Below are 21,336 nucleotides of genomic sequence, written 5' to 3' on the forward strand. Positions count from 1 at the left end.
CTTATTGGAGGTGTGTCCCTGGCGCACACCCTCCTTCGCAGGAACAGGGAGCGTGACGTGGAGACAGGACAGGTTGGGACACACAAGGTCCAGTTTAGTGTGTGTCCCAGCCCAGTCCCTTCATTGAGCCCAAATCCTCATCTCCCCCTGGCAGTGGGGCTCAGCGCAGGCGGGCAAAGAACTGCTAGGCTGCTGGGACCCATCAGACTGAACCCTGTGCTGGAGATTATCTCCCAAGCAGATACCCTCCTCCGAACCCGGGATGTAGGGCTTTGAAACTAGAAAATGCCAGGTCTGAAAGAGAGGAAAGAACAAGTCCAGCAACACACAGAGCTCTGTGTATTCAGAGGGAACTTGGCAGGGTTGTGTTCGGGCAGAGAAACTCCGAGTGGTACAAAGGGACGTGCCCAGAGTGGAGAAATCATGCTAATTGTGTGCACCAGAGCTGGAGAACGCCACCCAAAATGAAGAGAGAAAGGGAAGCCCTGTCCAGAGCCTTCAGTGCCCTGCGCCTCACTCCTTTTCTCTACCTGCTTCTGATCCAGACAGGTAGGAGACCGGAGGGTAAGACAGGGTCTGGAGAAGGGACCCGGGGCTTTCCAAGGAGAGGGAGGGGAGAGCTGAGGGCCAGAATGCCTTTGGGGCGGGAGGAGGGGAGAATGCTCAGCCACCGTGGGAAGCGTCTCAGTGAATTCAGGCATTCGTGTTGAATGTATTTCTTCATTCTGTGTGCCTCCTGCCCGGCCCCTGCCCCCCACCCCCCAAAGCCTGCATGACTTTGCAGCTCCCACGGCATTCAGTACATTAGATGGAGGGCAACGAGCCGTTTCTGATGGGATGTCTTGTTGGCGTGGGCCAGTCCGGCATTCCTTCCGAGGGATTATGGTGGGCCTTGGAGGGGTGGGGAAATCTTGGTTTTGTGCCTCCCCAACTGCCACCCTGGCTTCTCTGAGTGTAAAATAACAAGGGAGATGAAAGAAGCTTTGGAGATAATAAGCCTCCTGGTTTGGGAGAGTAACACCAACCTATGCATAACACACGCGCCATAGACACCTACCTCCCCCTACCAACTCCTTGGAGAAATGATCTTATTTGAAATACGTGTGCTTATGTGCGCACACGCACGCGTGCGCACACACCCACTATTCCAGAGAGCCTAGGAATTCACAATTTAGTGGGGCAAATAAGATGCAAAGATCATTTTAATAAAATGCAGAAACTGCTATGAGTCAGAGAGGCAGAGGGTTCCAAGAATCAGAGAGAGGTCACCTACCCCATCAGGAAGCTGGTGCTGGTGGTACAGGATGGGAGTGGGGGAATATCAGGGGAGGTTTCCTGGGAATGTCTGCACTGAATTTTAAAAGATGAGAAAAACAGGTAGGTGTGGGAGTGAGCATTATAGTTGGGAAAATGGGCCAAGGTCAACAGCTTGAAATGGTATCACATGTTAGGAGCAGCCCAGTCAGTCACCGCTGCTGGAGAGGAAAGTGTGGATGGAGTTAGGTGAGACTGGTAAACCCTGCTAAGGAAACTGTAATATAATTTGCAAACAATGGGAGTGGGGGAGGACGTTGAATGGTTTTTAATCTGGGAACCAGCAGGGCCAGAGTATAGCTCAGATCCCTCACTCTGCAGTGAAGCGTTGGAGGTGAAACTGTAGGCAAGCAAGATAGGAAAGGAAGCCTGTATCCATTTGCTGGAACCACAGACTGGGTGGCTTCAACAGCAGAAATGTATTGTCTCACAGTTCTGGAGGCTAAAATTTCAAGATCAAGGTGTTGGCAAGGCTGTGCTCCCTCTGAAGGCCCTAGGGAAGGTTCTGTTCCAGCCCTCTCTGCTGGCTTCTGGGAGTTCCTTGGCTGTGACAGATTAACTTTAATATTCACATGGCATTCTCGCTGTGCTTGTGTGTATATCCAAATTTCTCCTTTTTAAAAGGACACCAGTCATCTTCGATTAGGGGCCCACCTCACTCCAGCATGGCCTCATCTTAGCTTATTACCTTGGCAATGACCACACTGCAAAATAAGGTCACATTCTGAGATACTTGGGGTTAGGACTTCAAGATATGCATTTTAGGGGACACAAGTCAAACCATAGTGAGGCTATTGCAATAGTTCAGGAGAGAAATGACCTGGGCTGGAATTCGAATAAAGAGAGGGGAAGTGAGGGATGTTGAGATAATATTTTGGAGGGAAAGTCAGGACCTAGTGATTTATAGGAAGTGAAACGATCTAGAGAAGGAGGTAGGGTTTCTGTGTGAAACCATAAATTTTAAAAATGGGGCAAGGTTGGGAGATATGATAACCAGTGTCACTCACATTGAGGTTGAAATGCCTATGAGACATTTGTGGGAAAATGTTGAATAACCTAAAGCTGGAGGGTTGGAGAGAAGTATTTGGAAACTGTCAGCCAAGAGGTGAGATTTAAAACAATGAGAATGAATAAATATTACCTTGGAGGAGAAAATGAGCTAAATATGGAACATTGAGGAACCCCAAGATTTGCAGAGGAAGGCAGAGAATAAAGCCCATTGAGGAGACCCAGAAGGAACAATCAGAGACACAGAGGGAGACCTGGAAGACTGTGGTATCCAGAAAGTGAAGGGAGTTGGGAGTTTCCTGGAGAATCAACATCAAATGTATCAAGGAGCCCAGTATAATAAGGACCTGAAAGAGCCCATTGGATATGCCAATTAAAAGGTTACCATTAGGGACTTACCTGGTGGCGCAGTGGTTAAGAATCCGTCTGCCAATGCAGGGGTACACGGGTTCGAGCCCTGGTCCGGGAAGATCCCACATGCCATGGAGCAACTAAGCCCATGCACCACAACTACTGAGCCATGTGCCACAACTACTGAAGCCCTTGCACCTAGAGCCCATGCTCCGCGACAAGAGAAGCCACTGCAATGAGAAGCCCGCGCACCGCAACGAAGAGTAACCCCCGCTCTCCGCAACTAGAGAAAGCCCACGTGCAGCAACGAAGACCCAACACAGCCAAAAATAAATAAATAAATAAATTTATTTAAAAAAAAATAAAAGAGGTTACCATTAGCCTTGGTGAGAGCAGTCTCAGTGGAAATTACAATAAGTTGAGGAAATGAGAGCTGAGGGTATGGAGGCAGTGAATTGGGAATAGGAAATGCACAATGAATTATACAAATCAGAGATGTCCCTAAGCTCTTTCAGGTCATCATATGGTAAAGAAAAAAATATAGAGAAAGATCTTGTCAGTCAGTGTGATTAGGCAAAAAAAAAGGTGACAAAGGATCTTCTGTGAGGGAAAATGGAACTTAATAAGGATTATATAACAAGGGACTTCCCTGGCGGTCCAGCAGTTAAGACTCCATGCTTCCACTGCAGGGGGCATGGGTTCGATCACTGGTCAAGGAACTAAGATCTGTCATGCCACGTGGCTCGGCCAAAAAAAAAAAAAAAAAGTATAACAAAAAAATTCTAAATATAAACTATGCTAATAAGATATTAGTTACAATCTATGACAGGTAAGAGGTAAGTGCAGGGTCAGGCCATTGTACTGCTGTGGACTCAAGAACAATGAAGAGCTGAGATTCTATAAGGAATTTCTGCCATCCTCAATCTATGAGGAAAATGTCAGCTTCTGTGACAAATAAATTCCAAAATTTAAGTCCTCCTGGCATTAACCATGGAGTAGTCAGTGCCGTTTCGGGCTAGGTCTGGGATGAGGAAAGACTGTTCCATGAGGTTTTTCAGGGACCAAGCTGATGGAGCGCTATCAACTTTGACATGTGTTTCCAATGGTCAGTCTGAGATTTATCTTCATTTCTTTTAGGTAGAGGATTAAAAAAAAAGGAGGGAGGTTTTTCTAAATCAGCCTATAAATGGTGTCTACCACTTTTACTAGTATTACTGGCTAGAAATCAGTAGTAGCATAATTAATTGCAAGGGAGGCTGGGAAATGTAGTTTTAAGGTTGGCACTAAAAGGGGGGCTGGACCATGTGGCCCTGGCTCCCAGAGATTTACCTTAATCCCTTGCCATACTCCCTTATGGCAGCAATCACCAAACTAGCCTCCGGCAAGTAACACTTAGTGCTCTGAACCTAATATGGCCTAATGAGGCTTTCCTAAATTCATCACAGCCCTATTCCTGGAACATTCAAACAGGCTTTTCTAGAGGTTAGGATACTAATTTACAGACATAAACATAACATGCCATAAATCTACATAATCTGATTTGCAAGATGTTACTCTCTGGGATCCTAGAGCCAGCCCATCCTCTACGGACCCAATAGGAAGAAGTCCCTTGCCTGGTTTCCACCCTTTTAGTCCTAAGATCACCTTCACATTGTAGGTGCTGTCTTTTTTTTTCTTTTTTTTAATTGCAATTGAAAATTACGTACAGGAACATGCATTTAGCATAAGGATACAGTTTTATGAACCTTTACGAAGTGAACAGACCCATTTAATCAGCCCCCAAGACCAAGAAAAAGAACATTTCAGCACCTCGGAAGCACCCCCATACTATTTCTGTTACTATTGCCTTCCCCCCAGGGTCACAGTGGTGTCCTAACTTCTAATACGGATCAATTTTGCATGTCTTTGAACTTCATAAAAATGGAATTATATGTATGCATTCTTTTATGCCTGGCTTCTTTCAATGAGCACCAAATTTGTAAGATTCATGCATTTTGTTGTTAAAATTATAACTTGCTTGGTCTCAGTGCTATAGAATATTCCATTGTATGAATTTACCACAATTTATCTATTGAACTTTGATAGACACTTTGGTTGTTTACAGTTTGGGCCTTTATGCGTAGAGTTGTTAAAACATTCTAGTAGATGTCTTTTGGTGAACAGATATACCTAGGAGTAGAATTTGCTGAGTTATACATGTGTGGTTAGACTTAGTAGACATAGCCAGAGTTTTCAAAAGTGGTTGTATCAATCTACCTTCCCACCAGCAGTGACTGAGAGTTCCAGATGTTCCATATATTCACCAATAATTGAATCTTCTCTTTTTCATTTTAGCTATCCTAGTATGAGGTGGCATCAAATTATGGTTTAAAATTGCATTTCTTTCTTTTTTTTTTTAAATTTATTTATTTTTGGCTGCGTTGGGTCTTCGTTGCTGCGTGCGGGCTTTCTCTAGTTGCGGTGAGCGGGGGCAACTCTTCATTGCGGTGCGCGGGCTTCTCATTGCGGTGGCTTTTCTTGTTGCTGAGCACAGGCTCTAGGCACGTGGGCTTCAGTAGTTGTGGCTCACGGGCTCTAGGGAGCAGTAGCTCTAGTAGCTGTGGCGCACAGGCTTAGTTGCTCCGCAGCATGTGGGATCTTCCTGGACCAGGGCTGGAACCTGTGTTCCCTGCATTGGCAGGCATATTCTTAACCACTGCGCCACCAGGGAAATTGCATTTCTATGATGATTAATGAAGTTGTGTCTTTTTCATATATTTATTAGCCATTTGGAAATCCTTTTATGTGAGGTACCTGTTCCAAGTCTTTTGCCCACTTTCTATTGAGTTTCCTGGATTTTGTTAAAGTAGTAATTTGTAGGAGTTTAAAATATATATGTTGGATATGAGTCGTTTATAGGATATATGTATTACAGCTATCTCCCACTGTACAGCTTGCCTTTTCACTCTCTTAATGGTGTCTTTTGATGAATAGAAGCTCTTAATTTTATTGTGTCCAGTGTATCATTTTCTTCTTTTATGGGTACCGCTTTTCTGTGCTGTCAAAAAATCTGTGTCTGCCCTCAAGTCATGGAGATATTATGCTATGTTTTCTTTTTAAAACATTGTTTTACCTTTCACACTTAGATCTACAATCTACCTAGAATTGCTATTTGTGTGAGATGTGAGATAAGGATCAAGATTCTTTTTTTTTTCCTATGTGGCCCAGCACTATTTATTAAAAAGAAAAAAAAATTCTTTCTCCACTTCACTGCAGTGTCACCTGTGTCATAAGTCAAGCAATCAGGGAGTTCCCTGGCGGTCCAGTGGTTAGGACTCCATGCTCCTACTGCAGGGGGCACGGGTTCGATCCCTGGTCAGGAACTAAGATCCCACAAGCCTCGCAGCCAAAAAAAGAAAAAAGTCAAGCTATCATGTTTAAGTCTGTTTTTGGACTCTCTATTCTGTTCCATTGATCTATTTGTCTATCCTTGTGCCAATATCACAAAGTAAACCTCCTGGGATTTTGATTGGCATTGTATTCAATTTATAAGTCAGCTTGGGAGATATGACAGCTTAACAATAATGATTATTCCAATCCAAAACACAGTAAATCTCTGTGTGTCATCTTAACACTTATTAGCTAGGTACACATTACTGAACATCTACACTCTGTACAGTGTAGTAAAAAAGCTATCCTTCTCTTCCTGGATCCCAAGGGCCTTCTTCACAATTTCCGTTTCCTGGTTTTCTCTTATATTCCTGAGTGATTGACACTTAAAATGATTTCACAGTTTTGTAGGCCTCAGCGTGGTAACAGCATAAGAATACAATACAATAACCCCAACAGTGAAGGCCCTGTGTAGTAGGGACAGAGGAGGGGGGTTGTTTTCTCAGAGCATTTAATATCCTTTATTATTAATTCATTAAGAAGAATATTAAAAATGAAAAGTGGAAAGCAATATTTTTTCCTCTTCGAAAACCACGCTGTGTGCTGCCCTTGGGTTACTGTATGCAGTTCTGGTTACCACATCTCAAAAAAAGAAATAATAGAGCTGGAGAAAGCCCAAACAAGGGTATCTATACTAGCCAAAGGGAAAGAGGGACTTCCTTGTGGAGACATATCCAAACAAAACAAAAAGCCCTTCAGATAAAAAGGGATTTAACTGCAGTCCGTGGTATCAGAGTGTACAGATTAGGTGTAATACGTTTCACACTATCTCATTGATACTTTTAAAAGGTAAATTGACGGCAAATACTGGTAAAAGAAAACCTTTGCCCAGCAAAAAGGATCACATGAAAATGAGTAGATGATGGTTTCTTTAAAGGAAGAGGCTGTTAAGGGACCCCAAGGCTACTGGTAGGTACATTCTATTTTTTTTTAGCATTTTATTTTATTTTTTTTAATTTAATTTTATTTATTTTTTTATACAGCAGATTCTTATTAGTCATCAATTTAATACACATCAGTGTATACATGTCAATCCCAATCGCCCAATTCATCACACCACCACCACCCCCACACCCCCGCCGCTTTCCCCCCTGGGTGTCCATACGTTTGTTCTCTACATCTGTGTCTCAATTTCTGCCCTGTAAACCAGTTCATCTGTACCATTTTTCTAGGTTCCACATATATGCGTTAATATACGATATTTGTTTTTCTCTTTCTGACTTACTTCACTCTGTATGACAGTCTCTAGATCCATCCACGTCTCAACAAATGACCCAATTTCGTTCCTTTTTATGGCTGAGTAATATTCCATTGTATATATGTACCACTTCTTCTTTATCCATTGGTCTGTCGATGGGCATTTAGGTTGCTTCCATGACCTGGCTATTGTAAATAGTGCTGCAATGAACATTGGGGTGCATGTGTCCTTTTGAATTATGGTTTTGTCTGGGTATATGCCCAGTAGTGGGATTGCTGGGTCATATGGCAATTCTATTTTTAGTTCTTTAAGGAACCTCCATACTGTTCTCCATAGTGGCTGTATCAATTTACATTCCCACCAACAGTGCAAGAGGGTTCCCTTTTCTCCACACCCTCTCCAGCATTTGTTGTTTGTAGATTTTCTGATGATGCCCATTCTAACTGGTGTGAGGTGATACCTCATTGTAGTTTTGATTTGCATTTCTCTAATAATTAGTGATGTTGAGCAGCTTCTCATGTGCTTCTTGGCCATCTGTATGTCTTCTTTGGAGAAATGTCTATTTAGGTCTTCTGCCCATTTTTTGATTGGGTTGTTTGTTTTTTTAATATTGAACTGCATGAGCTGTTTATATATTTTGGAGATTAATCCTTTGTTGATTCGTTTGCAAATATTTTCTCCCATTCTGAGGGTGTCTTTTCATCTTGTTTATGGTTTCCTTTGCTGTGCAAAAGCTTTGAAGTGTCATTAGGTCCCATTTGTTTATTTTTGTTTTTATTTCCATTACTCTAGGAGGTGGATCAAAAAAGATCTTGCTGTGATTCATGTCAAAGAGTGTTCTTCCTATGTTTTCCTCTAAGAGTTTTATAGTGTCCGGTCTCACATTTAGGTCTCTAATCCATTTTGAGTTTATTTTTGTGTATGGTGTTAAGGAGTGTTCTAATTTCATTCTTTTACATGTAGCTGTCCAGTTTTCCCAGCACCACTTATTGAAGAGACTGTCTTTTCTCCATTGCATATCCTTGCCTCCTTTGTCATAGATTAGTTGACCATAGGTGCGTGGGTTTATCTCTGGGCTTTCTATCTTGTTCCATTGATCTATGTTTCTGTTTTTGTGCCAGTACCATATTGTCTTGATTACTGAAGCTTTGTAGTATAGTCTGAAGTCAGGGAGTCTGATTCCTCCAGCTCCATTTTTTTCCCTCAAGACTGCTTTGGCTATTCGGGATCTTTTGTGTCTCCATACAAATTTTAAGATTTTTTGTTCTAGTTCTGTAAAAAAAAGCCATTGGTAATTTAATAGGGATTGCATTGAATCTGTAGATTGCTTTGGGTAGTATAGTCATTTTCACAATATTGATTCTTCCAATCCAAGAACATGGTATATCTCTCCATCTGTTGGTACCATCTTTAATTTCTTTCATCAGTGTCTTTTAGTTTTCTGCATACAGGTCTTTTGTCTCCCTAGGTAAGTTTATTCCTAGGTATTTTATTCTTTTTGTTGCAATGGTGAATGGGAGTGTTTCCTTAATTTCTCTTTCACATTTTTCATCATTGGTGTATAGGAATGCAAGAGATTTCTGTGCATTAATTTTGTATCCTGCAACTTTACCAAATTCACTCATTAGCTCTAGTAGTTTTCTGGTGGCCTCTTTAGGATTCTCTATGTATAGTATCATGTCATCGGCAAACAGTGACAGTTTTACTTCTTCTTTTCCGATTTGTATTCCTTTTATTTTTTTCTTCTCTGATTGCCGTGGCTAGGACTTCCAAAACTATGTTGAATAATAGTGGTAAGAGTGGACATCCTTGTCTTGTTCCTGATCTTAGAGGAAATGCTTTCAGTTTTTCACCATTGAGAATGATGTTTGCTGTGGCTTTGTCATATATGGCCTTTATTATGTTGAGGTAGGTTCCCTCTATGCCCACTTCCTGGAGAGTTTTTATCATAAACAGGTGTTGAATTTTGTCAAAAGCTTTTTCTGCATCTATTGAGATGATCATATGGTTTTTACTCTTCAATTTGTTAATATGGTGTATCACATTGATTGATTTGCGTATATTGAAGAATCCTTGCATCCCTGGGATAAATCCCACTTGATCATGGTGTATGATCCTTTCAATGTGTTGTTGGATTCTGTTTGCTGGTATTTTGTTGAGGATTTTTGCATCTATATTCATCAGTGATATTGGTCTGTAATTTTCTTTTTTTGTAGTATCTTTGTCTGGTATTGGTATCAGGGTGATGGTGGCCTCATAGAATGAGTTTGGGAGTGTTCCTTCCTCTGCAATTTTTTGGAAGAGTTTGAGAAGGATGGGTGTTAGGTCTTCTCTAAAGGTTTGATAGAATTCACCTGTGAAGCCATCTGGTCCTGGACTTCTGTTTGTTGGAAGATTTTAAATCACAGTTTCAATTTCATTACTTGTGATTGGTCTGTTCATGTTTTCTATTTCTTCCTGGTTCAGTCTTGCAAGGTTATACCTTTCTAAGAATTTGTCCATTTCTTCCAGGTTGTCCATTTTATTGGCATACAGTTGCTTGTAGTAGTCTCTTAGGATGCTTTGTATTTCTGCTGTGTCTGTTGTAACTTCTCCTTTTTCATTTCTACTTTTATTGACTTGAGTCCTCTCCCTCTTTTTATTGATGAGTCCAGCTAATGGTTTATCAATTTTCTTTATCTTCTCAAAGAACCAGCTTTTAGTTTTATTGATCTTGGCTATTGTTTTCTTTTTTTCTATTTCATTTATTTCTGCTCTGATCTTTATGATTTCTTTCCTTCTGCTAACTTTGGGTTTTGTTTGTTCTTCTTTCTCTAGTTCCTTTAGGTGTAAGGTTAGATTGTTTATTTGAGATTTTTCTTGTTTCTTGATGTAGGCTTGTATAGCTATAAACTTCCCTCTTAGAACTGCTTTTGCTGCATCCCATAGGTTTTGGATCGTCGTGTTTTCATTGTCATTTGTCTCTAGGTATTTTCTGATTTCCTCTTTGATTTCTTCAGTGATCTCTTGGTTATTTAGTAATGTATTGTTTAGCCTCCATGTGTTTGTGTTTTTTACGTTTTTTTCCCCGTAATTCATTTCTAATCTCATAGCGTTGTGGTCAGAAAAGACGCTTGATATGATTTCAATTTTCTTAAATTTACTGAGGCTTGATTTGTGACCCAAGATGTGATCTATCCTGGAGAATGTTCCGTGCACACTTGAGAAGAAAGTGAAGTCTGCTGTTTTTGGATGGAATGTCCTATAAATATCAATTAAATCTATCTGGTCTATTGTGTCATTTAAAGCTTGTGTTTCCTTGTTAATTTTCTGTTTGGATGATTTGTCCATTGGTGTAAGTGAGGTGTTAACGTCCCCCACTATTATGGTGTTACTGTCGATTTCCTCTTTTATAGCTGTTAGCAGTTGCCTTATGTATTGAGGTGCTCCTATGTTGGGTGCATATAAGTTTATAATTGTTATATCTTCTTCTTGGATTGATCCCTTGATCATTATGTAGTGTCCTTCCTTGTCTCTTGTAACATTCTTTATGTTAAAGTCTATTTTATCTGATATGAGTATTGCTACTCCAGCTTTCTTTTGATTTCCATTTGCATGGAATATCTTTTTCCATCCCCTCACTTTCAGTCTGTATGTGTCCCTAGGTCTGAAGTGGGTCTCTTGTAGACAGCATTTTTATGGGTCTTGTTTTTGTATGCATTCAGCAAGCCTGTGTCTTTTGGTTGGAGCATTTAATCCATTCACGTTTAAGGTAATTATCGATATGTATGTTCCTATGACCATTTTCTTAATTGTTTTGGGTTTGTTTTTGTAGGTCCTTTTCTTCTCTTGTGTTTCCCACTTAGAGAAGTTCCTTTAGGATTTGTTGTAGAGCTGGTTTTGTGGTGCTGAATTCTCTTAGCTTTTGCTTGTCTGTAAAGCTTTTGATTTCTCCATCGAATCTGAATGAGATCCTTGCTGGGTAGAGTAATCTTCGTTGTAGGTTCTTCCCTTTCATCACTTTAAGTATATCATGCCACTCCCTTCTGGCTTGTAGAGTTTCTGCTGAGAAATCAGCTGTTAACCTTATGGGAGTTCCCTTGTATGTTATTTGTCATTTTTCCCTTGCTGCTTTCAATAATTTTTCTTTGTCTTTAATTTTTGCCAATTTGATTACTATGTGTCTCGTGTTTCTCCTTGGGTTTATCCTGTATGGGACTCTCTGCACTTCCTGGACTTGGGTGGCTATTTCCTTTCCCATGTTAGGGAAGTTTTCAATTATAATCTCTTCAAATATTTTCTCTGGTCCTTTCTCTCTCTCTTCTCCTTCTGGGACCCCTATAATGCGAATGTTGTTGCGTTTCATGTTGTCCCAGAGGTCTCTTGGGCTGTCTTCATTTCTTTTCATTCTTTTTTCTTTATTCTGTTCCACAGCAGTGAATTTCACCATTCTGTCTTCCAGGTCACTTATCCGTTCTTCTGCCTCAGTTATTCTGCTATTGATTCCTTCTAGTGTATTTTTCATTTCAGTTATTGTATTGTTCACCTCTGTTTGTTTGTTCTTTAATTCTTCTAAGTCTTTGTTAAACATTTCTTGCATCTTCTCGATCTTTGCCTCTGTTCTTTTTCCGAGGTCCTGGATCATCTTCACCATCATTATTCTGAATTCTTTTTCTGGAAGGTTGCCTATCTCCACTTCATTTAGTTGTTTTTCTGGGGTTTTATCTTGTTCCTCCATCTGGTACATAGCCCTCTGCCTTTTCATCTTGTCTATCTTTCTGTGAATGTGGTTTTTGTTCCACAGGCTGGAGGATTGTAGTTCTTCTTGCTTCTGCTGTCTGCCCTCTGGTGGATGAGGCTATCTAAGAGGCTTGTGCAAGTTTCCTGATGGGAGGGACTGGTGGTGGGTAGAGCTGACTGTTGCTCTGGTGGGCAGAGCTCAGTTAGACTTTAATCCGTTGCTGATGAGTGGGGCTGGGTACCCTCCCTGTTGGTTGTTTGGCCTGAGGCAACCCAACACTGGAGCCTACCTGGGCTCTTTGGTGGGGCTAGTGGCAGACTCTGAGAGGGCTCACGCCAAGGAGTACTTCCCAGTCTTCTGCTGCCAGTGTCCTTGTCCCCACGGTGAGCCACAGCCACCCCCGCCTCTGCAGGAGACCCTCCAACACTAGCAGGTAGGTCTCGTTCAGTCTCCCCTGGGGTCACTGCTCCTTCCCCTGGGTCCCGATGCACACACTACTTTGTGTGTGCCCTCCAAGAGTGGAGTCTCTGTTTCCCCCAGTCCTGTAGAAGTCCTGCAATCAAATCCCACTAGCCTTCAAAGTCTGATTCTTTAGGAATTCCTCCTCCCGTTGCCAGACCCCCAGGTTGGGAAGCCTGATGTGGGGCTCAGAACCTTCACTCCAGTGGGTGGACCTCTGTGGTATAAGTGTTCTCCAGTCTGTGAGTCACCCACCCAGCAGTTATGGGGTTTGATTTTACTGTGATTGTGCCCCTCCTACCATCTCATTGTGGCTTCTCCTTTGTCTTTGGATGTGGGGTATCTTTTTTGGTGAGTTCCAGTGTCTTCCTGTCGATGATTGTCCAGCAGCTAGTTGTGATTCTGGTGTTCTTGCAAGAGGGAGTGAGAGCACGTCCTTCTACTCCGCCATCTTTGTTCCAATCGGTTCTGGAGGCTGAAGTTCAAGATCAAGATGCTAGTAGAGCTGGTTTCTTCTGAAGTCTTTCTTCTTGGCTACCTTCTCTTTGTGTGTTCACTTGGTGCTCCCTCGGCACCTGTGCACCCTTGGTGTCTCTTCAGTACATTCTTATACTTTAAAGCTTGACATTCCTTGGTGTCACCGCAGTTCAAATTCCTACTTGATGAGGGCCACCTACCTGATCCGGTATGGCCGTTTAAATTGATAGGGATGTCTTGCTGCGAGGTCAATTTCCTTTTGTTCGGCCTCCAGCGGGAACAGAGACTTTCTACATAATGATGCCTCAGAGACTTGAGGACGATGATTAAGTTAATCGTTTCTCAAGGTTGAATAGTCCCAGTCCCTTTTATTTGCACTGTTAGCCATTTCCTCACTTCTGTGTCCTGCTTTGGCACCTGTCCCAGTTCTCTGTGTCCCTTGAAAGTTGTGGGACCCTGAACTTAAAAGCAACTCCGATTTTGGCGCGAGTTTTGGGAACCAGTGTTTGCTCAGCAAAAACGCCTTCTTTGTCAGCTTCTGAGAAAGACTGCTCCCTCCACTATGAACATACCTACATACATCCCTACGACTCATGGGCAGGCCCTGTTCACAGGCATCCACCTAGAAGAAGGTGAGGCCCAGGGCAATCCACATGCTGTAGCTTCTCCAATGTTTTTATCCAGAAGAGTCAAATTTAAATTGGTAGAAAGAGGGACTTCTCTGGCTGTCCTGTGGTTAGGACTCCGTACTTCCAATGCAGGGGTCACGGGTTCAATCCCTGCTCGGGGAACTAAGATCCCACATGCTGCGCGGTGTGGTCAAAATAAATAAATAAATAAATAAATAAATAAATAAATAAATAGGTAGAAAGAGCTGACTTGAAGGGGGAAAGATATCACAAAAGCACTAGAAGGACCTTGTATGGGATGGAAGAGAGTGGACGATGGGGAAACTCAGGGAGGGCCAGAGAAGACAGAAGGGGGCAGGAGAATCCCTTCCACTTTTTCTTGGGGCTGAGACTGTCACTGTCCAGCCTCCGGGAGGGAGGAAAGGGGAACCTCAGTGCTTGGGGTTGCTAAACCCCAGGATGGCTCTGCATATATATCACTCTCATGTGCCAACCCCACTGCTTCAGACTGGGTCCTGAGGAAGGGGGGTAGATGTGCCCACCCTGGCCTTTAATGAAGCTCAGTGATTTTTTTCAGGGCCACCTCAAGTCACACACACCAAACCCTATTTGCCTATTCAGGGAAATTTGAAAGCTTTTGTTTCTAAATCAAAGCAAGCCTGGGACCTAGCAGATACAAGGCAGGAAATCCCATCTAAACAATCACAGAAACTAAGAGCTGGAGAAATCTTAAGGATCATGTAGCCCAACGATTTCAGCCTGATACACAGAGCCATAAGGATTCCTAGCAGCACCCCAAGGTATTGGGGAGGACAGGGCTCTGGTCCTCACCACCTCTTTGACCAAATCAGGTGAACTAGAACTAAATTTCATTTCTTTTCAATTTCTATAAGGTTTTGTGGGAACAAAAATACCTTTAATTAAAAAAATTTGAAAATAGTTGATTTTGTCCATTCTAACTCCTGCCAATTGAGACTCCTCTCAGTAACAAGTATATAATATTCATACATATGGTGGCTTTCATCATTAAAGTAGTCTCTTCCATGCTTAAGGTTTTATGATTTTAACATCCTTGACAGGTGATGGATCATAGAATGTCAGGGTGGAGAAGGCCCCTAGAGATCATCTGGTCCCACCACCTCACTATTCAGAGGAGGAAATGGAAGCACAGAGAGGTGAAAGAACAGTCAATTGGCCTTTCCTTGACCACTTCCAAAGATGATGAGCTCATTACTTAACAATGCATTTGCTCCCAAAATGGACTGGATATGTTTTTAAATTAAATTTGCTTCGATCTGCACAACTAACCTTTTAGTTCCATTGCCTCCTGGTTTGGTCTGGGTCCTCGAGGTACAAGGAGAGGAATAGGAATTGGAAAGGTACAGCTCACCTTCCCCAAATCTACACTGCAGCAGTAGCAGAGTGGGAAATAGGGGTGAGAAAGAAGGAGGGAACTTCAGAGGCAATGACAGTCAAAGGAAGCAGCTGGGGGTGCAGAGGGACAGAGAACCTGACATGTATGTGTCTATTCAGCTAAACTCAGCCCTGTTCTTAGCTGACATCCTCTCCAGAAGACCCCTCCCTCAGGTGGCTGTATTGCTCTGCAAGGCCAGGTGCAAGGCCAATGAGCAGCATCTGTTCAGGCCCCAAAGTTCCTAAGAGATCTCTGAAATGTGAGATGTGTCTCTGGATGGGGCTGCCATTGGACAAGATGGTAAAATCCCAGAACTAACTACAGGGCTGGAACAAACCATGAGACCATCTCGTTACCACTCATTTGACCTGTGGGAAATCTGAGCCCTGAACAGATAAGCAACTTCTCCCAGGTCCTAGGTCAACAATAGGGCCCCGATCTCTGATGCTCAATCCTCTGTTCTCTCCCCTACACCACAGTAACTGACATACATATCGTGCTTTTGCACTGTGAACTGGATAAGACACTTGCTCCTGTTATCGTTATTATCCTTATTTTCTAAAAGAGAAGAGTGAGGCCTAGAAGGATGACTTGCCCAAATTCTCACAGCCAGTAAGCAGTGGAGCCCAATCTTACAAGGTCTTCTGACTCCAAGCTCTTTGCTTGACCTGTCCCAAATCCCTCTTCCACAGGGGATGCAAACTGGGCTGGAGTTTGGGTGAATTTCCAGGACTGTACTGCCCTGGGCAGGCCTAGTATGATGCTACGTGCAGCTGGGACAAGGATAGTGGAGGCTCTTGGTATGACCGGAGAGTTGTCCAGTTGTCCTCAGGCCCCTAAACTTGCCCTTTACTGGCACTGTCTCACGACACCCTCCTTTCTTTGGGAATCTACATTTCCATGCTTTCTCCATCCCCCACTCTCCCAATGCCCAATTAAGGAGAAAATCTGACAAATTCACTCTGAGGTCTAATGACCTATAAGCTTCAGCGGGTAGGGATGTTTGTCAGTTTTGCTCACTGATATATCCTGGGGACATAGAACAGTGCCTGGCACATGGGAAGTCTCAATACATATTTCCATAAATGGGCCACATAAGGTATGGGTTAGCTGGAATCTTCCTCAAGAGGAAGGCAATGGGGAAAACTGCCAGAGGCAGAGGTCCAGATTGAAGAAGGATTGAGGGCAAAGGGGTGGGTGTGAGGGATGACAGGGGAGCGGAGGGGCCAGAGCTACAGTCGAAGGGTAAGAAGGAAGGACTGACAGGGAGTGAAGGGCCCAGAAGGGTGAGGCATGGAGAGACCAGAGGACTCGAAGATGGGAGTGAGGTTAGGAGCCAGGGCCTGACGCTGCCCTCGCCTCGTGGGTCTCTGTTCGCAGAGCCCCTGGAGGGGGTGAACATCACCAGCCCGGTGCGCCTGATCCATGGCACAGTGGGGAAGGCGGCCCTGCTTTCCGTGCAGTACAGCAGCACCAGCAGTGACAAACCCGTTGTCAAGTGGCAGCTGAAGCGGGACAAGCCAGTGACCGTGGTTCAGTCCATCGGCACAGAGGTCATTGGTACCCTGCGGCCCGACTATCGAGACCGCATCCGCCTCTTTGAAAACGGTTCCCTGCTTCTCAGCGACCTGCAACTGGCCGACGAGGGCACCTATGAGGTTGAGATCTCTATCACCGATGACACCTTCACTGGGGAGAAGACCATCAACCTCACTGTAGATGGTAAAGTCTCTGGCAGGGAAGGAGGCGGGACTGGTGACTGGGACTGGGGCCATGTCCACCCAGTACATTAGCTAGACCCCAGGAAAACCCACACAAAAGCCGCTTGGGAGTGAGCCAACTGGAATGTTAGAGGTTGGCAGATAGGCCATAGCTAACACGTATACAGCGCTTACTATGTGCCAGAAACAATTGTAAGTGCTTTGCCTAAATTGACTCATGTAATGCTCATAATAATCTAGGGATAGTTAATATCATGGACCCCATTTTGCAGATGAGGAAACTGGGGCATAAGTTCAGGCAGCTAGTAAGTGGTAGAGCCAATATTTGAACCTATTTGGACCTAAGCTTAGCCCAACTAAAATATCTTCCAGGCTGGGTCAGTTTAAGACATCTTGGAAAGGTATTTGGGAAGAAGGGAAGGGAAGGTCCACGAGGGCAGGGACCATAGCTGTCTTGTTCGGCATTGTACTCCCTGCGCTCAGTAGGTGCTCAGTAAATAGTGGGTAAATAAATGAGTGAGTGGATGGATGGATGGATGGGTGGATGGATGGTGGTAAAGAGCTGGAGTGATGATCTCTGAAGACCGCAGACTGAGTTGGAAGGTAGGCAGTTAAGAAGGGGAAGGGAGATGCTTTTTGGCCTGTGGCTCACAGGCTCCCCCCACCCCCGGGCTCAGTGCCCATTTCGAGGCCCCAGGTGTTAGTGGCTTCGACCACGGTGCTGGAGCTCAGCGAGGCCTTTACCCTGAACTGCTCGCACGAGAATGGCACCAAGCCCAGCTACACATGGCTGAAGGACGGCAAGCCCCTCCTCAACGACTCGCGGATGCTCCTGTCCCCCGACCAAAAGGTGCTCACCATCACCCGCGTGCTCATGGAGGACGACGACCTGTACAGCTGTGTGGTGGAGAACCCCATCAGCCAGGGCCGCAGCCTGCCCGTCAAGATCACCGTGTACAGTGAGTCTCCCGCTGCCCTCCCTTGGGACTCAAAGCCCTGAGAGGCAGGTGCCCATGAGAGGCTAAGGACATCCCAGACAGAGTGCCACTGGAGGGGGAGAGAGGCAGAGATGGGCCAGCTCTCCCTGGAGGACAGCCACAGATGGGAAGTGAGCTCTGGGCAAGGTCCACCACTGGCCAGCCACGCTGCCTGGGGTTCCTTTTCTATTCCTTCGGCCGCAGGAAGCTCTCCTCACCACACCCCCTGCCCCCTCTGAAGTCTCTCCCACCTCTCTGCCTCTCTCTCCCTAGGAAGAAGCTCCCTCTACATAATCTTGTCCACAGGAGGCATCTTCCTCCTTGTGACCTTGGTGACAGTCTGTGCCTGCTGGAAACCCTCCAAAAAGTCTGGGTAACTCTCCAAGTTCCTCTCCCTGAGCACCTGAATCCTTCAACCCATCCCAGCCCCAAGCTCTGTTCTTTCCTTCGTCTCTTTAAACGCCTTTCCTCCCAGGGCCCCGCCCCTCTTCCCAGGAGATCCATCTTACCACTGCAAGTGTTGTATATGGAACCACATCCTGTGCTCACAACCCTGACAACCCCAGCACTATGAATACTGGTTTCACTTGCACGGCACCTTTTGTGAGCCAGGCACTGTTTGTGGTTAGGGTGTTACCTTTAAGTGTGATCATCTGCAGTTTACAGACAACGACCCGAGACTCAGATTAGTTAAATAACTTGCCCACGGTCACAATGCTAGGGACAGACTCAGGATGCAAACCTAGATGGGACGCATCCCAAAGCTCTGGACTACTCCCCCTCCCACCGCACTCAGCCCGTCTTCCTGTTACAAGGCCTCGTTGATGGCCATCAGATCCCGCCCGTGTCCTCCTCACCCCCAGAGCTTCTCCTGCTCACACTCGACAGCTCTGTTCACAGGGTGCTGGGTTGACTTGCAGGAAGAAGAGGAAGCTGGAGAAGCAAAACTCCCTGGAATATATGGATCAGAATGATGACCGCCTGAAAGCAGAAGGTGAGCTCCCAGCCACGCACTCACCCGTCCCATCTTCACTCAGATCAGTGAGCTGCTGGGAAAAGGCTGAAATGGGCGACAAGGAAGCCAGCTCTGCAGGGCCCCTTCCTCCACCAACTGCAAGAAGACTGCAGAGCAGGGAGAGGAGCGGCCAAGGTAGGACCTCAGGTATTCCGGACCCTTTGGTGGAGGTTGGCTTCCCAATGGCCTTAACTGGCCATCGGGAAGCAAAGAGTGTGTAAGTGCTGGCTGGTGGAAAGGGTTCTGTTCCCCGGGCCAGCCACCCCATTCTTTGCTCCATGCAGCAGACACCCTCCCGCGAAGTGGAGAGCAGGAGCGGAAGAACCCCATGGCACTCTACATCCTGAAGGACAAGGTAAGCAGCTTCGGGCTGGGTGCCCCACAAACACTCCGCCAGCCCCTGCCATGTTCTGGTGTTACGTAGCCATACCATATTGATATACCTTTCTAGGACTCAGAATAACCCTGAGAAATATTTGTGTCATCCCCACTTTAGAGATGAGAAAAGTAAGGCTGACAGGGGTGAAATGACTTGCCCAGGATCAAACAAGTAAATCAGTGGCAAATCTAGGCTTCAAACCCAGGTCTTTGGACACTGTCTCTGGTGATTTCCCTACTATTCCATAACCAGCTCTGTCCCACGCTGTCCAAGGCAGGTGGAAGGCGCAGAGTAAGTGGACAAAGCACTCAAACTAATGCATTTCAACATTTAATGAGCACCTATTATGTGCCAGGCTCCACGCTAAGTGTCCTGTGTTGCAAGAAAAAACAGATCTACGCCTGCAGCCCTCCAGGCAGTCGGAGTGTGGAGGGGACTATGTCCCCTCCACCTCGGTATTCCCAGCGCCCTGGAACAGCAGGCGCGCTCCCAGCCCTGGCCGGCTGTCCGCTGACCCCTCGCGGCACGTGTCCTTGCAGGACTCCCCGGAGCCCGAGGAGAACCCCGCCCCGGAGCCTCGGAGCGCGACGGAGCCCGGCCCGCCCGGCTACTCCGTGTCGCCGGCCGTGCCGGGCCGCTCGCCGGGGCTGCCCAGCCGCTCTGCCCGCCGCTACCCGCGCTCTCCAGCGCGCTCCCCCGCCACGGGCCGGACGCACACGTCGCCGCCCCGGGCCCCGAGCTCGCCCGGCCGCTCGCGCAGCGCCTCGCGCACACTGCGGACTGCGGGCGGCGTGCACCTGATCCGCGAGCAAGACGAGGCCGGCCCGGTGGAGATCAGCGCCTGAGCCTCCTCGGGACCCCCCGGGAGGCGCCCGCGCACTGCTGCCCGCGGCCCGGGGGAGGGCAGGGCAGCGGGGCAGCAGCCCGCCAGGGGCGAGGGGCGAGGGGCGAGGGGCGAGGGAGGTCCTCACCCGGTGCGAGGGGTCCAGCGCGTGGACGACTGTGAGCATGCGCAGATGGGGGGACGCGGCGGGAAGGCGGAGGGCGGATCCGACGGTGAAACCGGGTTACGTTTGCTCCCGGCTCTTTAGTTGTGTTCTCAGTGGGTGTGGGTTGTGCCCTTTTAGGACCATATAGATTATTAAATTTACGGCCCAATCCCCGGAGGGGCTTATGGAAACTAACATCAGTAACCTAACCCCCTTGACTATCCTATGCCCTTCCTAGGGCGCACTCACGCTTCCCACCCATTCCCCTTCCCTCCGAACGAACTCCTGGTTCCTGGGGAACTTTTTTGGCAAGCCCAGATTAGAGAGGCCACTTGCCTCAAACGTACAACTGTCCTAAACTAAGGGGAAGTCCGATGCCCTTTGCTGGGTGTACAGAGGGCTGTTCTGAGCGTTCACCGAATCATTGTGAAGGCAGTGCCTTGGAGCACCCTTCTCAGGCATATGGTACCTCGCTACCTACCAGTTGCTGAGGGAGGAGCTCAAGTACAATACATTCCGTTGCCCCGCTACCGGGGTTCTAGCAAGAGCAAAGGATTCAAGCCTCCCACGCTTGGCCTCCTCCCAAAGCCTCCCTCAGTGGCGTGCCCGGCATTCTTTCCGTCTCTGTTCCGTAGAGAAGGGGCTTCTCACTCATTCTCCAGGCCCAGAAGGCTAGATCAAGTGAAGATCTGTCTTTTGACCCCTCATACCTATGGCTTCTCCCTGGCTTTGTACAAAACAAGCCTTTCAAACAATCATTATCCCCCGGAAAGTTGTTGGGCTTCCTCCAGCTGTAAGAGGATGAAGTTCGACTCTCCCCAAAAATGGTAGGGGGAGGAGGAGGCTTATTGCTCCCCAGCATGTCTTGGAGACATGATGGAACCCTTGGCCTCTGGCCTCTCACCTGCCCTGCTCCCAGATGCTCAGGTCCCAGGAGACAGGACAAGGGCAGACTCCCCAGTCACACAAACAGCAGAATGCCGAGAGGTTGGTCCACTGTGTAGCCAGGCCACGCCCATGCCACCGCCTCTTGAACAGTTTGTAGGAACAGTAATCTACCGTGTGAAGAGAGAGGGCAATTAAAAAGCTGAAAGAGAAGAAGTCCCTCGCTGTGTTCTGACCTCTCTCCCCTGAGGCCTCTTGTGCATCCCTGCTCCCTCCTTAACTTCCTAAGCTCCTGCTCTGACTCTGCACCATCCCACAGAGCGACTCTCAAGGTCCCTGTTCCCCACCACTCCACACTGGGGCCAGTTTTG

At 46.1% G+C, this 21,336-nt stretch overlaps 1 protein-coding gene across 1 annotated transcript; it reads left to right on the plus strand.

Annotated features, from left to right (window-relative positions):
- The first annotated feature begins 464 nt into the window (after positions 1 to 464).
- On the plus strand, positions 465 to 19,936 carry HEPACAM (hepatic and glial cell adhesion molecule). Its single transcript, XM_061202524.1, has 7 exons — positions 465 to 549; positions 16,380 to 16,721; positions 17,398 to 17,679; positions 17,971 to 18,064; positions 18,618 to 18,691; positions 18,997 to 19,067; positions 19,631 to 19,936. Exons 1-7 carry the CDS (start codon positions 465 to 467, stop codon positions 19,934 to 19,936), a joined length of 1,254 nt encoding a protein of 417 aa, XP_061058507.1.
- Positions 19,937 to 21,336: the final 1,400 nt, after the last annotated feature.

Source organism: Eubalaena glacialis, chromosome 10 (genome assembly GCF_028564815.1).
Source record: "Eubalaena glacialis isolate mEubGla1 chromosome 10, mEubGla1.1.hap2.+ XY, whole genome shotgun sequence".
In the NCBI taxonomy this organism is placed as follows: domain Eukaryota; kingdom Metazoa; phylum Chordata; class Mammalia; order Artiodactyla; family Balaenidae; genus Eubalaena; species Eubalaena glacialis.

Bases quoted from the DNA above. Each gene is read 5' to 3' on its own strand.
- HEPACAM (XM_061202524.1), top strand. From the start codon at position 465: ATGAAGAGAGAAAGGGAAGCCCTGTCCAGAGCCTTCAGTGCCCTGCGC. The intron at 18,692-18,996 runs GTGAGCTCCCAG...TGCTCCATGCAG, and splicing joins TGACCGCCTGAAAGCAGAAG to CAGACACCCTCCCGCGAAGT. The intron at 19,068-19,630 runs GTAAGCAGCTTC...GTGTCCTTGCAG, and splicing joins TCTACATCCTGAAGGACAAG to GACTCCCCGGAGCCCGAGGA.